The sequence below is a fragment of the Sander vitreus genome, chromosome 11 (genome assembly GCF_031162955.1).
Source record: "Sander vitreus isolate 19-12246 chromosome 11, sanVit1, whole genome shotgun sequence".
Classification (NCBI taxonomy): domain Eukaryota; kingdom Metazoa; phylum Chordata; class Actinopteri; order Perciformes; family Percidae; genus Sander; species Sander vitreus.
Window position 1 is genome coordinate 19,161,245 of NC_135865.1, and position 14,366 is coordinate 19,175,610.

The 14,366-nt window shown below is 40.6% G+C and overlaps 1 protein-coding gene across 1 annotated transcript; it reads right to left on the reverse strand.

The window, feature by feature from the left end:
- Nucleotides 1–83: 83 nt before the first annotated feature.
- Nucleotides 84–13,594, reverse strand: rpgra (retinitis pigmentosa GTPase regulator a). Its single transcript, XM_078262903.1, is given in 15 exon segments — nucleotides 84–1,858; nucleotides 1,861–5,299; nucleotides 8,441–8,520; nucleotides 8,631–8,702; nucleotides 8,895–9,120; nucleotides 9,916–10,131; nucleotides 10,359–10,479; nucleotides 10,624–10,783; nucleotides 11,456–11,614; nucleotides 11,709–11,858; nucleotides 11,979–12,137; nucleotides 12,222–12,284; nucleotides 12,895–12,987; nucleotides 13,084–13,209; nucleotides 13,564–13,594. Coding segments are annotated over 15 exon segments (5,436 nt in total). The 3' UTR covers nucleotides 84–1,517.
- Nucleotides 13,595–14,366: the final 772 nt, after the last annotated feature.

The window sequence follows — 14,366 nt, forward strand, 5'->3', positions numbered from 1 at the left end:
AAACTTATCAACAAGAACATTTTGTTGTTATTACAATATTTATCACGTTATAAAGTGAAAAGTTTCACTTTATAACGTGATCATTTATTGTCATAACGTGATACTTTTTTAATGTCAGAACATGAAACTCCTGTTTGAATGAAGACAGTGTATGGACGAATAAATTGCGAGATATGGCTCATAAACACAATTTGATTAAGTTCTATTTCCTGCATCTATACCTGATTATTATTCTGTATATCTTATTCTTATCTTCTGTCTGTTGTATACACCAACAGACACAGCTGGAGGGCCGGGTGAAAGTACAGACCTGTTGAAAGACTGATCAGTTTTGAATTTACACAAGGTTTAGTTGTAGACCCTGTGTAGAGTGTGAGGAGGGCGAGTCCACACATGAAAATGTTGAAGTGTTCTTTGTCTTGATGGGAAACAGGAAGGAGGCGTGTGGTGAAATGACTGCGAGAGGATCTCCTGAGCTGTAATTATGTGATGTGGGTTCAGTCGACCGTTACGCCTGAAATGTTTCTCTCAGGTCAGGTGAAAAAAAGAGTTAGTTGTTATTGTTGCTCACCTGGCTCTGGAGGATTGGGCTGACACTTCGATGTGGTGTTACCATAGGGGCGTTATAGTCAATGATTTTGGATTAAGATTGTCTCTGAGTTTTGTTTTGTTGTGTTTAAAGCTATTGTGCATAGTTTCTGTCTCCCCCATGAGGAATTCTAAGCAATGACAACAATTCTGTCGGTGTATCCACATGATACAAGCCTTCCGTGAACGCGCTTCACCCCCACCCCTCCCCCGCGCAGTTGCTGGTAGCCAAGGAGGACACGGAGGATTAAAAAAACATGATGGACTCTTCAGAAGAGGTAATTATCTTTACTCGAGTTTCTGCGCGCGAAAGTCGCCGGACGACACCAATTTCTAAACACAGCTATACTGAGAAATACAGAGAGAGTTGTGTGGAGCTGATTGTCTTAATTAGCTTTGACAAGGAAGAAGAATGTGTGGAATAAAAAAAGATAATGATTTTTTTTTTTTAAACAGTCTATTGTCTGACAATGTTACAAGTTCAATGTCAAATGAGTGGAGTACTCTTCTAAAAACACATAAATGAGCCACTCTGGTGCTCTGGGCTCCTTCATATGATGAATGTGGGCATTGTAGTTTATTTTGAGTCAATCCCACATACACCACTATGCTGCTGTCAATACTTACTAGAATGGATCAATGAAACTAATTGTGACAAAAGAACATTTAAAAATGTATGTCTTGTGTAGGAATGAATGGGCTTTGTGCTTTGTGCCACGGACAAAGTGGGGAATTCTTAAAATATTGAGAGACGGACTAATGCATTGTTGGTTTTGGTCTTATTAATGTGATTTAGTTGACAATATAAAAAATACAGACAGACTACACTTTGGTTGAGTCTTACTCACAGTGAGCAGGTCATACTGCAGGACACTTGTGGTGCTGAGTCCGTGTCCCTTCAGTTAAACACTAGTAATTATACATGAACTTCATTGCAGGTCGAGGTACTGAGGTAGAACATTGTTCCAGAACTGCTGAGAGTCATCTTGTTTCTTCACTCCAGCACTCTGCTTTGTCCTCGGTGCTGGTTTGGGTGCTTCTTTCTGTTGTTTGTCTTTTCTGTCAGGAGGCAACTTCTGTATGTTTTTTGTTTTTGATGACTTTACCTTTTCCCTTTCCTCCTCCTCTTCTTCTTCTTCTTCTTCTTCTTCTTCTTCTTCTTCTTCTTCTTCTTCTTCTTCTTCTTCTTCCTTCTCCTCCTCCTCCTCCTCTCCTTCTTCCTCCTCTCCTTCTTCCTTCTCCTCCTCCTCCTCTCCTTCTTCCTCCTCTCCTTCTCCTTCTCCTCCTCCTCCTCTCCTTCTTCCTCCTCTCCTTCTTCCTTCTCCTCCTCCTCCTCTCCTTCATCCTCCTCTCCTTCTTCCTTCTCCTCTCCTTCTTCCTCCTCTCCTTCTTCCTTCTCCTCCTCTCCTTCTTCTTCCTTCTCCTCCTCCTCCTCTCCTTCATCCTCCTCTCCTTCTTCCTTCTCCTCTCCTTCTTCCTCCTCTCCTTCTTCCTTCTCCTCCTCTCCTTCTTCCTTCTCCTCCTCCTCCTCTTCTCCCTCCTCTTCTTTACCTACTTCGTTAGCGTCTTCCTCGCTCTCCTCATCTTCATTTCCCTCAGAATCACTACGTTTCTTTCCTTTAGGTTGTTTCTGTTTTGTTTCTTCTCTCTGATTTTTGAGTCTTCGCTCTATTTTTGGTTTAATCTTTGTTTCATTCTCCTCTTCCTCCCCACTTCCTTCCTCCTCCTCCTCATCATCACTCTCTTCTGTCTCCTTTTTATTAGCCACAATACTTTCCTCTTTTCTCTTTATTTTTTTCTCCTCCTCACCTTCACTCTCTTCCTCTTCTTCTCCTTCCTCCTCTGCTTCCTCCTCCTCTCTTGCCTCCTCCTTACTCTCTTCTTCCTCCTCCTCTCCTACCTCCTCCTCACCCTCTTCTTCTTCATCTTCTGTAATCTCATCCTCTTCTTCCTCCTCCTCTCCTACCTCCTCCTTACTCTCTTCTTCCTCCTCCTCTCCTACCTCCTCCTTACTCTCTTCTTCCTCCTCCTCTCCTACCTCCTCCTTACTCTCTTCTTCTTCCTCCTCTCCCTCTTGTTCCTCCTCTGCAGTCTCGTCCTCAGCTTCCCCCTCATCTAAAGACACTTCTTCCTCACCGTCTTCATCCTCCTCCTCATTTTCTTTATCGCTCTTTTCATCTTGCTCTTCCTCATCTTCATCGGGCTCACTGTCTTCCTCATTTTCAACACTCACTTCATCCTGTTCCTCATCTGTTTCTTCATCTTCTTCTGAGTCTTTCTCAGTGGAATCTTTTTCTTCCTCCATTTCACCCTCTTCCTCTGCGTCTACCTCACTTTCTTCTTCTTCAGAGTCCGACTCTGCAGTGTCACCTCCGTCTCTCTCCTCCTCCTCTGACTCTTTGCTCCTGCTGCTCCTCGACTCTTGGCCACTTTCATCATCTTCATCCTCACTCACCTCACTTTCTTCTTCTTCAGAGTCTGACTCTGCAGTGTCACCTCCGTCTTTGTCCTCCTCTGACTCTTTGCTCCTGCTGCTCCCCGACTCTTGGCCACTTTCATCATCCGCATCCTCACTCACCTCACTTTCTTCCTCTTCTTCTTTATTCTCTTCCTCACTTTCACTTCCCTCCTCCTCTGCTGCCTCACTTACCTCAGACTCACTTCCTCCTCCACCTGTTTCCTCACTGCTTTCTTCTTCCTCCTCTTCAGCCTCTGTGACATCACTCTTCTCACTTCCTCCTTCCTCCTCACCATCTTCCTCTGCAAGTTCATTATCTTGCTCTTCCTCGCCATCTACAGAAACACTGTCTTTTTCCTCCTCTAAGTCATCGCTACTTTCACTTCCCTCCTCCTCATCGACTTCTTCTTTGCCTTCCACATGGCTTCCACTCTCTTCATTTTTCTTCTTTTCCTCATCTTCAGTATCTGTTTCTCCTTCCTTATGATCCTTGTAGGTTTTCTCATCTTCTTTATGTTCTTGCTGGGAAGTTTCCACATCTGTGCCACTGTTCTTTCCCTCTGTTTGTGAAATGTCTTCACTCCCGTCACTTTTCACCACCTCCTGTTGTGACTGAAAGGTATCATTACGTTCTTCTTCTTGAACTACATTCTTCTTGACCTGAACATCTTTCTCTGTGCTTCCTTCTGCTGGATTTGATGCCTCTGTTGAAGAAAAATGTGACAGTTTCGAGGAAAAGGAAGGTTGCATAACTGCACTCTGTTTTGTGAATTGCTTCACTCGACTGAGTGTTTTGGGTGGTGTAGAGGTAACTGTGTCACTGTCAGACTGGAAACCCCCTATGTTTGTCACTGCATCGCTAAGGCCTTTCATAGCTGCACCTGCTATCCCAACAACAGGAAGAAGAGCGGCTGTGGTACTGAGCATCTCCCCCCACATTGGCTTCTCTTCAGTCAGGCTCTGAGCATCCTCTCTGTGTGTTTCAGAAACAAACAGATCCCTTTCAACCGGTTTGGGGGGTTGTGGGGATTTGGCACCGCTGACGGGAATCACTCCTGTTCTCTGAGTGATTTGAGAGGAGATGGGGTTACACAGAACTTCAATAGGTGCGGAAACTTCAGTCTGCTTACTCCTTGGCTTGGCCCTCGTAATATCTTCAGAGTCAGCATCTCCTTTAACTCTGATTTCATCCCCTTCGTCTCCCCCTGGTTTTGTTTTTTCCTTCAGTTTAGATTCTTTTGCCTTCTTTTGGTCCTTTACTTCAGCGCTGTCACCTTCAGGTATCTTCTGCTTATCTGCAGTTCTACCTTTCATTTTTTGAGCTTTGTTTAACTCATTTTCCACAACTTTTATTTTACTTTCAATTTTAACTGGAGTATTTCTTGCACTTTTACTTGGATTTTTGACTTGTGTGGATTTGACCTCTTTCGGTTTCCCTTTAACTTTCACAGGTATGGATTTCCCACTTCGGGATTTCTTAGTGTCAACCTGAGCAGGTGTGGAGGTGGGTGTGGTTTCTTTTTTCTTATTTTGACCTCTTCCCGGTGCAGATTCAACCTTGTGAAAATCTTTTGTTGGAGTCGATATGAATTGCTGTGACTCCCGTTGCATCTGCACTTCAACAGGTTTGACGTCAGTGGTTTCACTCTGGATCTTTGCATCTTTTTCTACTGATAACGAACTTCCCCTCTGGACAGATATGCTGGTTGTTTCATTTCCTGTAGTGACCTTCATAACAGAAGATGTCTTGTCCAAAGCAGATGATTTATTTTCCTCCTGTTTCAGTGTCCCAATGAAGTTTTTTTTTAAAGCGCTGGCTTTCATATCCTCTTGGTTTATAATACTTTCTTTCACATTTCTGTTTCTTTTGTCATTTTCCTTCACTGCAGCCACCAGTCTCTGTTGTGTCAGTGTCTTCCGGACAGATTGTGGAGTTTTTGGGCTTGATGCTAATAGTTTTGGTGATTCCAAATGGGAGGTTTCCTTTCGAGCTATTCCGTCCTCATGAGTTTTGATTTTATTGGACTGCTTGGTGATGTTCTCTTTGCCTTTAGATGAAACCTTTTTAGATGTGTTTTTCAGACTCTTTAAGCTCTTCAGTGGAGGCACTTCTTTCTTTAAAGAGCCTTTCAGGAGCTCTGTGGGAGAGGCCTTAAGAGAATTTTGTTCTGCCTTCCCATTGAACTGGAGCCGTTTGGCAAACAACTCTGCCTCTTTCGTAGTTCTTCTAAGAGCTCGGCCTTTCTGCTTTTCCTATAATAAATCACAGAGAAATAGGGATTTAGTCAGATGTAAAAAACAAAAATAAAACTGGCAGAAAAGGTCATATGCCTGATAATAGCATGTTATAGAAAAGGAAAGTTGGACCAGCACAGCAGCAGGCCTGCAATCAACATGGCTACATGTGTAGTTGTGGCATTTGATGTTTTATGTATTTTACTGCCATCTCTAGCTTAAAGAAGCGGTTACTATGATAACACTCAACACAGAATTAGAATTTGTTTGGCGATATGTTTCAGTAGTTATTGTTGGCGTAGATGTTATTCATTTAAAATCTTTTGAATACAATTACAAATATACAGTATGTTGGCAACAATACATAAAAAGGAAATATAATGCCAGTATAAAGTATATTTTGGATGCCATCATCATGTACAAATACATTTTTGTACAGTATAATTTGAAATTCCATGTATATGGAAAACAATAGGTTTTCTTTAAAGCTCCATTGTGTAATTCTTTGAGTTGATTCTTAGCAAAAAACCCTTTGTTCTTTCACAAATATGCGCTCATTCATGTGTAATTACTTCCACCAACTAATCAAAGTATTCTCGTACGCGTAGAATCTGCCATTCAGAATCATTCAGAATATATACGAGCGACTCGCTCGAATGATGGCCGCCATGTTGCGCCTCCATCTTTAAAATACATTAGCCAAAGAGGGACATACCTCCGCCTTTCGTTCTTTTAAACTCAGTGGCACCGTGACAAATGCCAGGGAGGGGGAGAAGATAACAGAGTCGCCAAGGAAGTTAAAAAAAGAATTAAAACGACAACGCGACAGGCAAAGCAACAAGACCAAAGTTAATATTGGAGTGGCTTTTCCAAGATGGAAAGAGCTCATAAGGAGCAAGGATTTTAAAAAGGGACGCCGAAGTTGCCTTCTCAAAAGGTAATTCTGCCTATTTGTGTAAATTCAAAGTTTTATAGTTGCTTGACTAACTATAGCATGGTCGTGCATAACGATAGAACGACGTCTAGGATACTTTTCCTCGCGTCAATGATGAAAAGGGATTGTCTACCTTGTAACATAAACGTAATCATATGTGTCGTAATTTCCCTGGCAGATAACTCACGTAATGAAGTTGTAACACAGACTATCTACAGCTAGAACAGCTGTGTGTAAACAATGGAGATACTAAGACATGATTGTTCATACTGCTCAGAGAAATATATTAAAAACACAAACCTCAGTTGCTTCTCTCCTACGCTGTAAATATTGCCTTAAACTATTAATCTCGTACAATATGCAGAATAACGATAGTACTGATACTTTACTAACACTAGCTTGCATATGTTTGGGAACCTGATAGCTGATGTTAGCAATGAAATGGTACCAAAATAACGTAAAACTATTATTACACTGGAAGGAACACTCACAGACGAAGTCGTACTTCTTGGAATAATACGGCCACCGTACGAGTTAAAATGTGCTCGGAATGGGAGGGGCTAGAAAGTAATATTCAGTTGGTTGTCATATACAATTTCACCGCTAGATGGGAGAAATTCTTACATAATGTAGCTTTAAAGTATGTGTATGGTGGGCATAAAGAACACAATGTTAATAAAACAATCTGTCACCAGGTTTAAACACAGCTGTGTGTGGGAGGTAAAGGAAACCATGGTGACGATTGAGAGAATCCTTATTTTTCCATATGCAGTGGAGATAAACAGATGGTGGTTAATTGGGGGTCACTGCCAGTTGATATGAAAACAGACTGTCACGGCAGACTTTTAAATGCAAGTTTAATAACTATGGTGCACCTCTTTAGAGATATTCAGTGTATTCATCTCTGTCACACAGTGTAAGCACAAGTAACTAAGTACATTCACTCAAGCAATGTACTTACCAGTAAGTACAACATTGAGGTACCGGTACAGTAAGTACAATATTGAGGTACTTGTATTGAGTATTTCATTTTTCTGCTACTTTATATTACATTCCTGAATGAAATATTACTTTAAACTTCACTTCATGTTTTTGACACCTGAAGTTACTAGTTATTAGTTACAAGAATACTCAGATTTTATTTTGAAAACATATGAACAGTTTCTGAAATATGATAAATTTTTCAGCACACAAAATCAGCTTATTTAGTAATTTCAGTGACTTAACTGAGTCCTTACTGCCTTATTTATAAATCTGGCCGTGCTGTAAGAATATTCCAATATGTTTTAATGCCAATGAATTTTCAAGTGTTTTCTGAAATGTTATTTTTCACAATTCTAGTACACTGCCTTATTCGTTGTTGTCTCAAGCTACAGAAATTCATTTTTAGAGCATTTTTTATGATTAAAATAAATATCCTTACTGTAACATCTTGTCACTTGTTTTAAGAAAATAAGGTTTGTAGGACTCAATTATATATATAATATATATATACAATATAAACCATCATCAAGTTTTTGCCATGTTGTTTTTTGCATAATGACTACTTTAGTTTTGATACTTTAAGTACATTTTGTTGTTATAAAGTAAATTATAATTTTGAATGCAGGATTTTTACTTGTAAAGTAAAGATTACTAAGCACCACATGTTGCTCCTTGAAACACAACAATGCAGGAAAGTCCTTTACAGCTTGCTTCATCATTGGCTGTGGAAATACTGATAAGATGTGGCAAGATTCCTGCAAACTTTTCCAAAGCATTGTATGTGTATGTGTGTATATCTGTGTGAGTGTTTGTGTATCTGAGGCTGGAGCCCAAACACATTTGTTGTTTCTCCTAATCTCTTTCCTAATCTCTGAATCTACTTTCAGGAGATTTGTAATACACATTCTTGGGGGGGGAAAACAAATGAATGTGAAAAATCAAAAGACTTAAACACTGAATTCAATTTCATATTTCACCTCAGTGTTATACCAAATGGAAAATGTCTCCACAGACACACACAGATGAATACACATGCAGTATGTATGCTGAGCTATGCACATTTCCTGGAAAAGTCAGTGAGTGTTCAACATTGCTGCTCCTGCTCTGGAGTGCACATAATCTAAACCACAACCAAGAAGCCTAAAGAGGAAAATAACATTCAACTGACTCTGTGTTTATGACTCTGTGGACAATATATTGTATTTCTCTACTCTTTCAAAGTCAAACCAAACGTCTCTTACCACATTTGGCAAAAAGTCAGAGTCGACTCCTTTCTCCTCCAACTCTTCTATGACAATTTGGCTCTGAATAGTTTCTCTCTCTGAAAGAGATAAGACAAGGTCAGGATTAATTCAACAGCTGTACACTACAGTATCTAACGCAAGATCAAAACTCAGCTCAGCATTGGTTAAAATTATAGGTTGAAAATACCTGTTTGTGGCGAGGCAGGATGCTCTTCCTCACTGAGATGTTTCTTTGAGGGTCTGGTGGGACTGCAGGGCTCTTTAGGTGATAGAGGAGATTCTTCAATTAAGGCTTTTTTAGCGGTTCTATACAGTCTTTTTTTTGCAGTCCGTCTAGGAGATACTGGGGTATTATGTTTAGTTGTAAACTTTGGTGACAGTAAGGGAGAAGGCAGCTCTTTGGATTTAGACTTAGAGGATTTTTTCTGAAAGGTGTTTGATGATTGAGAACGTGGGCTCGATGGTTTAAAGGGTGACAATGGAGATCTGGGGGAGAGTGGTGGGCTTAGTGTTGCTTCTGATTGTGGTTTGGGGGATGAGGAAGGGGTAGTAAAGTCCTTTGAGAGCGTTTTAGGGGTTGGGATATTTCTGGATGTTTGCCAGGAGGTGTTGAGGAAGTCAGAATTTAGACGTGGGAGGTTCTGAAACATCTTCCCAAACAGCTCCACAGAGCTTCCCTAAAAAACAAGAGAGGAAAAACAGCAAAAACATTACTGAGTAAAAGGTCTGAAACACATCTATGGAGCCCCCCCCCCCCCACTACAGCAGAGCTACAACTTGGTGTAACACTGCTCCCTACTGGAGCTAAATGTGATTTCAATTATCAAAAGATGAGACAACAAACTTTCTGCAGGGTTCACCAAGTTCAGTTAAAGCCTGTTTAAGACCTTTTAATACCACATAGAATGCAATCTAATACCTGTTTCAAGATCGTACTGGTTAAAGTGTGCAAGTATAATAAAAAAACAGTTGCTTACTTACTTACTAGAATTATTTGTTATTATATCACATTTCTAAGTACTTCCCAGCAGTATAAAACAACTATTCCCAATGATAAAATGTATTAAATGTATTTGACCTGGACCCAGATAAACAGCATAAATGAATGCATGGATTATCCAAATAGAAATGATGAATTTATTGAAGTCCATTTTAGAGCTGCAACTCGAGAAAATAATGGATAATGAAAATAATCTACATTTAAGTCTTTGCTAAAATTGCCCATTATGAGACAATGAGCTTCATAGCCACTGTAGCTAGCGTGAGTGACAGTGTTTGCTACAGGTACGATGACTGGAACTCCACAAAAAGGACTAAACAGCCTCCTTCATGTACGATTAAGTATCGCAACAATCCCTCTTTTAGTGTATATTTGTGTAACACCTATGTACACAGCTGCTAATGGTTGAAATTAGGAACTACTTAGTTTGAGAGGTCTTATAAGAACCTTGTTTATGATAGTAAACAAGTACCAAGCTATAGGTTTCTCTATGCCGGGCTCGAGCAGAGAGGGCCGAGAGTGGGACCAGTGGATTAGGATCAATGAAAGGGTCCAGCGGGATAATTTCTGTGTAAATTGGCTCCAAAACGTTCTCTGTGATTGTGACATCCTCTTCTGGCACCACTTCTTGGCTCTCTGGTGGTCTGGGTGTAGCTAGTACCAGCATGTGGTTACCACCGCAGGACACCTAAACGTAAGAAAACACATGGACTCAATGTGGTTTATTACTGTGTACCGTCTGCTCTCCCACTTTATACTCATTTACTTTCAGACATACAGGAAATACCACTTAAAAGGTGGACTGCTAAAGCCAAAGAGTTTGGGCGGGTTACTGACATGCACACAGGTGGACCACCCTGAACTTGATGGACAACATCCTCCACCATCCTGAGCCCTTTCATCACATTCACTTACTAATTGAACATTGTACTTGACAAAACGTGTGCAGAGTGTCGGGCTGAACTGGTTAATGAAGTTCTCCTCCCCTAAACCCAGTTTCCCATGACGACCATCACCAAACGTGTAGAGAAACCCGCTTTCTGAGGAGGAGAACGACAAAGGCATTAGATAACGTTTGAAAGTTATGTTTGATTACTAGATATTCAATTTCCATGATCAGAAATACATAGAAAGAAAAACAGGCAGTACTATTTTGACTACAATGAGCTTAAACAATTGCTTACTTGTGATGACAGCGGTATGGTTTTCTCCACAGGCGATATGTTTGATGCTGCTGTTACAAAAGTGCTCCAGTGGTTTTGGCAAATCAACTTCAAACAGAAATGTCCCGTGGCCCAGCTGACCGTACTGACCTCTGCCAAACGTGTACACGTTCTCCTCTAACACAGCAAAACAGACACAATGAAACAGACTACTTTGATTAACAGAGTACATCGTGTCAGATTTCTCGTACAGTATAATCCAAGTCTAATTTATCCAGTTGTATGCTCAGTACTTCCCAAACACATACATTTTTGTTAAACAGTCTCACGCTAGGGCAGGAGCTCTCCCTGCTATGTAGTCGTCAGACTGCACGAGTTGTGTAGGAGTTTGTAAACAGATGTTCTGTTCTGATATAGTTTTGCTGTTGTTAAATTCATCAAGAATTCTTCGTTCACCGTGGAGGCATGCGAGAAAACTATATTTTCTTAAAGAATTTAAGGTAACACAGGGTGAGTAATTGATATACAAATTATCATTTTGGGGAAGAAGTATTCCTTTAAAAAGCTGCATGTTAAAACATAGGTAATACAAATTCAATAAAAAGGTCTGTCTGCACAATCAGTACTTGCACTTCTGATACTAATTATATTTTGCGGATAATATACTTTTACTTAAGTAAAACTGTCAATGCAGGACTTTTACTTGTAATGAGTATTTTTTACAAAGTATCTAAAAATCTGAATACTTCTTCCACCACTGATTAACAGACTGTATTTCTAATATATGTCAAATATAAACAGTAAAACTAAAAAAAGGTGTCAGTAGACGTGTCTGTACTGTTAACCTACCCGTGAGTGCCACAGTGTGCTCCCCTCCACAACACACTTGGGTGACACGACCCAGAATCCCTTGCACCCGCTGAGGGACTCTGTGATTGGACAGCTGCTCCACCTGGAGACCAAGCCTTCCATTCGCACTCTCTCCAAACGTGTAGAGATCTCCATCCACTAAAACAAAGCAGATACAACACTGGTATCTGAAGGTTGGTAAATGAACACTCAAACAGTCTATTGTGCTGTGTTTGGTTGGACTGTGTTGTACCTGTGACAAATGCTGAGTGGTGGTACCCACAGGAGACCCATATCACTGCTTCCCTAACATCCACCTCTCTGGGTTCTGCTGCAAACCCCTCGTCCCCCAAACCAATCTGACCCACAGAGTTGTCTCCCCACAGGAACAGTCTCCCGTTCTCTACCAATACACACAGAGTGTGGAAAATCAAACATCACACACACATACAGTTTGGACCTTGGCCAGAGCATATTGGCTAACAGAGACACTCATCACATTATTACTTGTCACTTCTTCCACCTGTTAAGGCAGCTGAGGTGTTGCATCCTGCAGAAAGCATTTTGATTGGTGCATGGTCACAGAAGGGATGCAGCAGGTGAAAGGATGTAGTGTTGTTGCAGTGGCCCAAACCGAGCTGCCCCTCCTGGTTACTGCCAGCAACAAACACACTACCCTGCCCTAAAAATATACAAAACCTAATTTAAATACAACAAATTTTGGTGTAAGGAAACATCTGTTATATATTTGTTGATATTATCTTACATGTGCAGACGATTGTGTGATCTCTCCCACAAGCTACAAGTTTTACATTCTCAGACTTCAAGGCTGAAAGGAAAATACACAATTATACTTATAGCTATATAGCTACTAAAAATGAAAATAAAATACCAAGAATAAAAGCTTCCTTAGTCTATATTTAGATTAGTTGACACTTTGATGTTGCAGCTGGTAAATGGAGTTCATTGACTTTATATACAGCATGTGAATTCCCCCCAGGGATCAATACTTTGACCCCTTTTATCTTATCGTAACCTATAACAATAGATCATAATGTATTTGTTGATTATATTGTATCTGTATCTGAATCTGCAAAGTAACTAAATAAATTGTCAAATAATTGTAGTAATGTAAAAAGTAGATAGTATTTGCCTCTGAATTGTAGTGAAGTAGAAGAATAATGTAGCAGAAAATGGAAACAAAAAGTACCAAGTAGCTTAAATCATATAGTAAGTACAGTGTAAATGTACTTAGTTACCTTCCACCACTGTAAAAACAAAAACAAAACAAGTGAATTGAAGATGTCAGCTTAGGCCCTTTCACTGCTTTCCTACATTTTATCGACCAAGCGATTAAAGGATTAATCAAGAAAATAATTGGCATATTAATTAACAATGAAAATTAACATTATTTGCCATTTTAGTGTAAAGTAACTCACATTTCACAGAGGCAGGTTTGCTGGCAGCAGGCTTGAATCCAAGCCCTAGTTGGCCCCAAGTATTACCACCAAACATGAGCAGCCTGCCATTTTCTGCAGACATAAGAATCATTTGATTATAAAAAATGTTATCGTTGGACACGCACAGTATCATTATTTATTATTAAAATGTGCATAGATTGTCTGCACCTGTGATGACAGCAGTGTGCTCTCCTCCACAAGATAGGTGTACTGGCTGATCATTCTTCAACCAGAATTTACTAGGCACATTGTCAGCAAAACTGCTCTTTCCAAATGTGAAGATGGCTCCTGTTTCTGAGAACAAAATGTGTGATTCATCTTTTAAACAGCCTTTGATAGGAATAATAAACACTATGGACTTAAAGGCAACCCTTACTATTCTCTAACTTAACACTAAATCCCAACCTGCTGTCACATCTCAAGCCATTTAAGTAGCAGCCTGACAGAAATAGCAACAGGTCAACCAACCACACACACACACACACACACACACACACACACACACACACACACACACACACACACACACACACACACACACACATAACTTACAGTGTGTGGAAACCATCAGGAGAATAGGCAAGTAAGTATACCATTCATAAAGATAAGTGCTATATATGCTGGTTAATGTGTAGAAAGTACTCTCACCGGGTATGTCCACATCGTCCTGTCCTGTCATCTCCACTGTTATCCCTCTCCCCTGCACCATGTGGCTTGGTGCTGACTGTCTGACAGGTAGATGTAAGCCCCTGACGCACCAACCCGACGGCCGACCGTTGGCAGAAAAGGCAGTCGGACTGATCAGTCGGCTCCCCGAGGTCCAAAAAGTGCCTCAGAACACACCGAAGCGACGCCGACTTGAGCATGTAATACTTATCCATAACAGCAGGTGCCGCTAATCTGTATTGTCGCCTAAAAAATTATTGGACGAACGTGTCATGTGGGTCTGGCTGCTCCCGGATTTTTCGGGCATAATGGCGGCTCTTTCGGAATACGATATCATATATATTACGAAGATAGTTCAAGGATTTCAAAGTTCAAAACATTTTAAGCGAGAAATAGGCCATGCAGTTGCTGAATCTGTCTTCATTTCAGATTGATAAAAGATTTTCGTCAGATTTTGAGAGGCTTAGTCACGTTCATCCCGCTCGTCATTTCCGGGTTAGCACTCCACCAATCAGATTGGTCATGGAGTCCGACTGCCTGCCCTCCGACGCAACAAGTCAGGTCGGCACGGAACACACCGAACAGACTCGAGTCACCGACCTCACCAGACTGTCTGACGGCCGATTATCGGGTTGGTGTGTCACTGCCTTTAGGGAGACGTCAGAGAGGGTCAGGGGCAAGTTGGCCTTTGGCTAATGGAAGTAAGTTATAGGTAAGGAATATTAATATATGTAATTACTTAAGTATGACAATAAATATAAATAGCCTATATATATTCCCTTGGT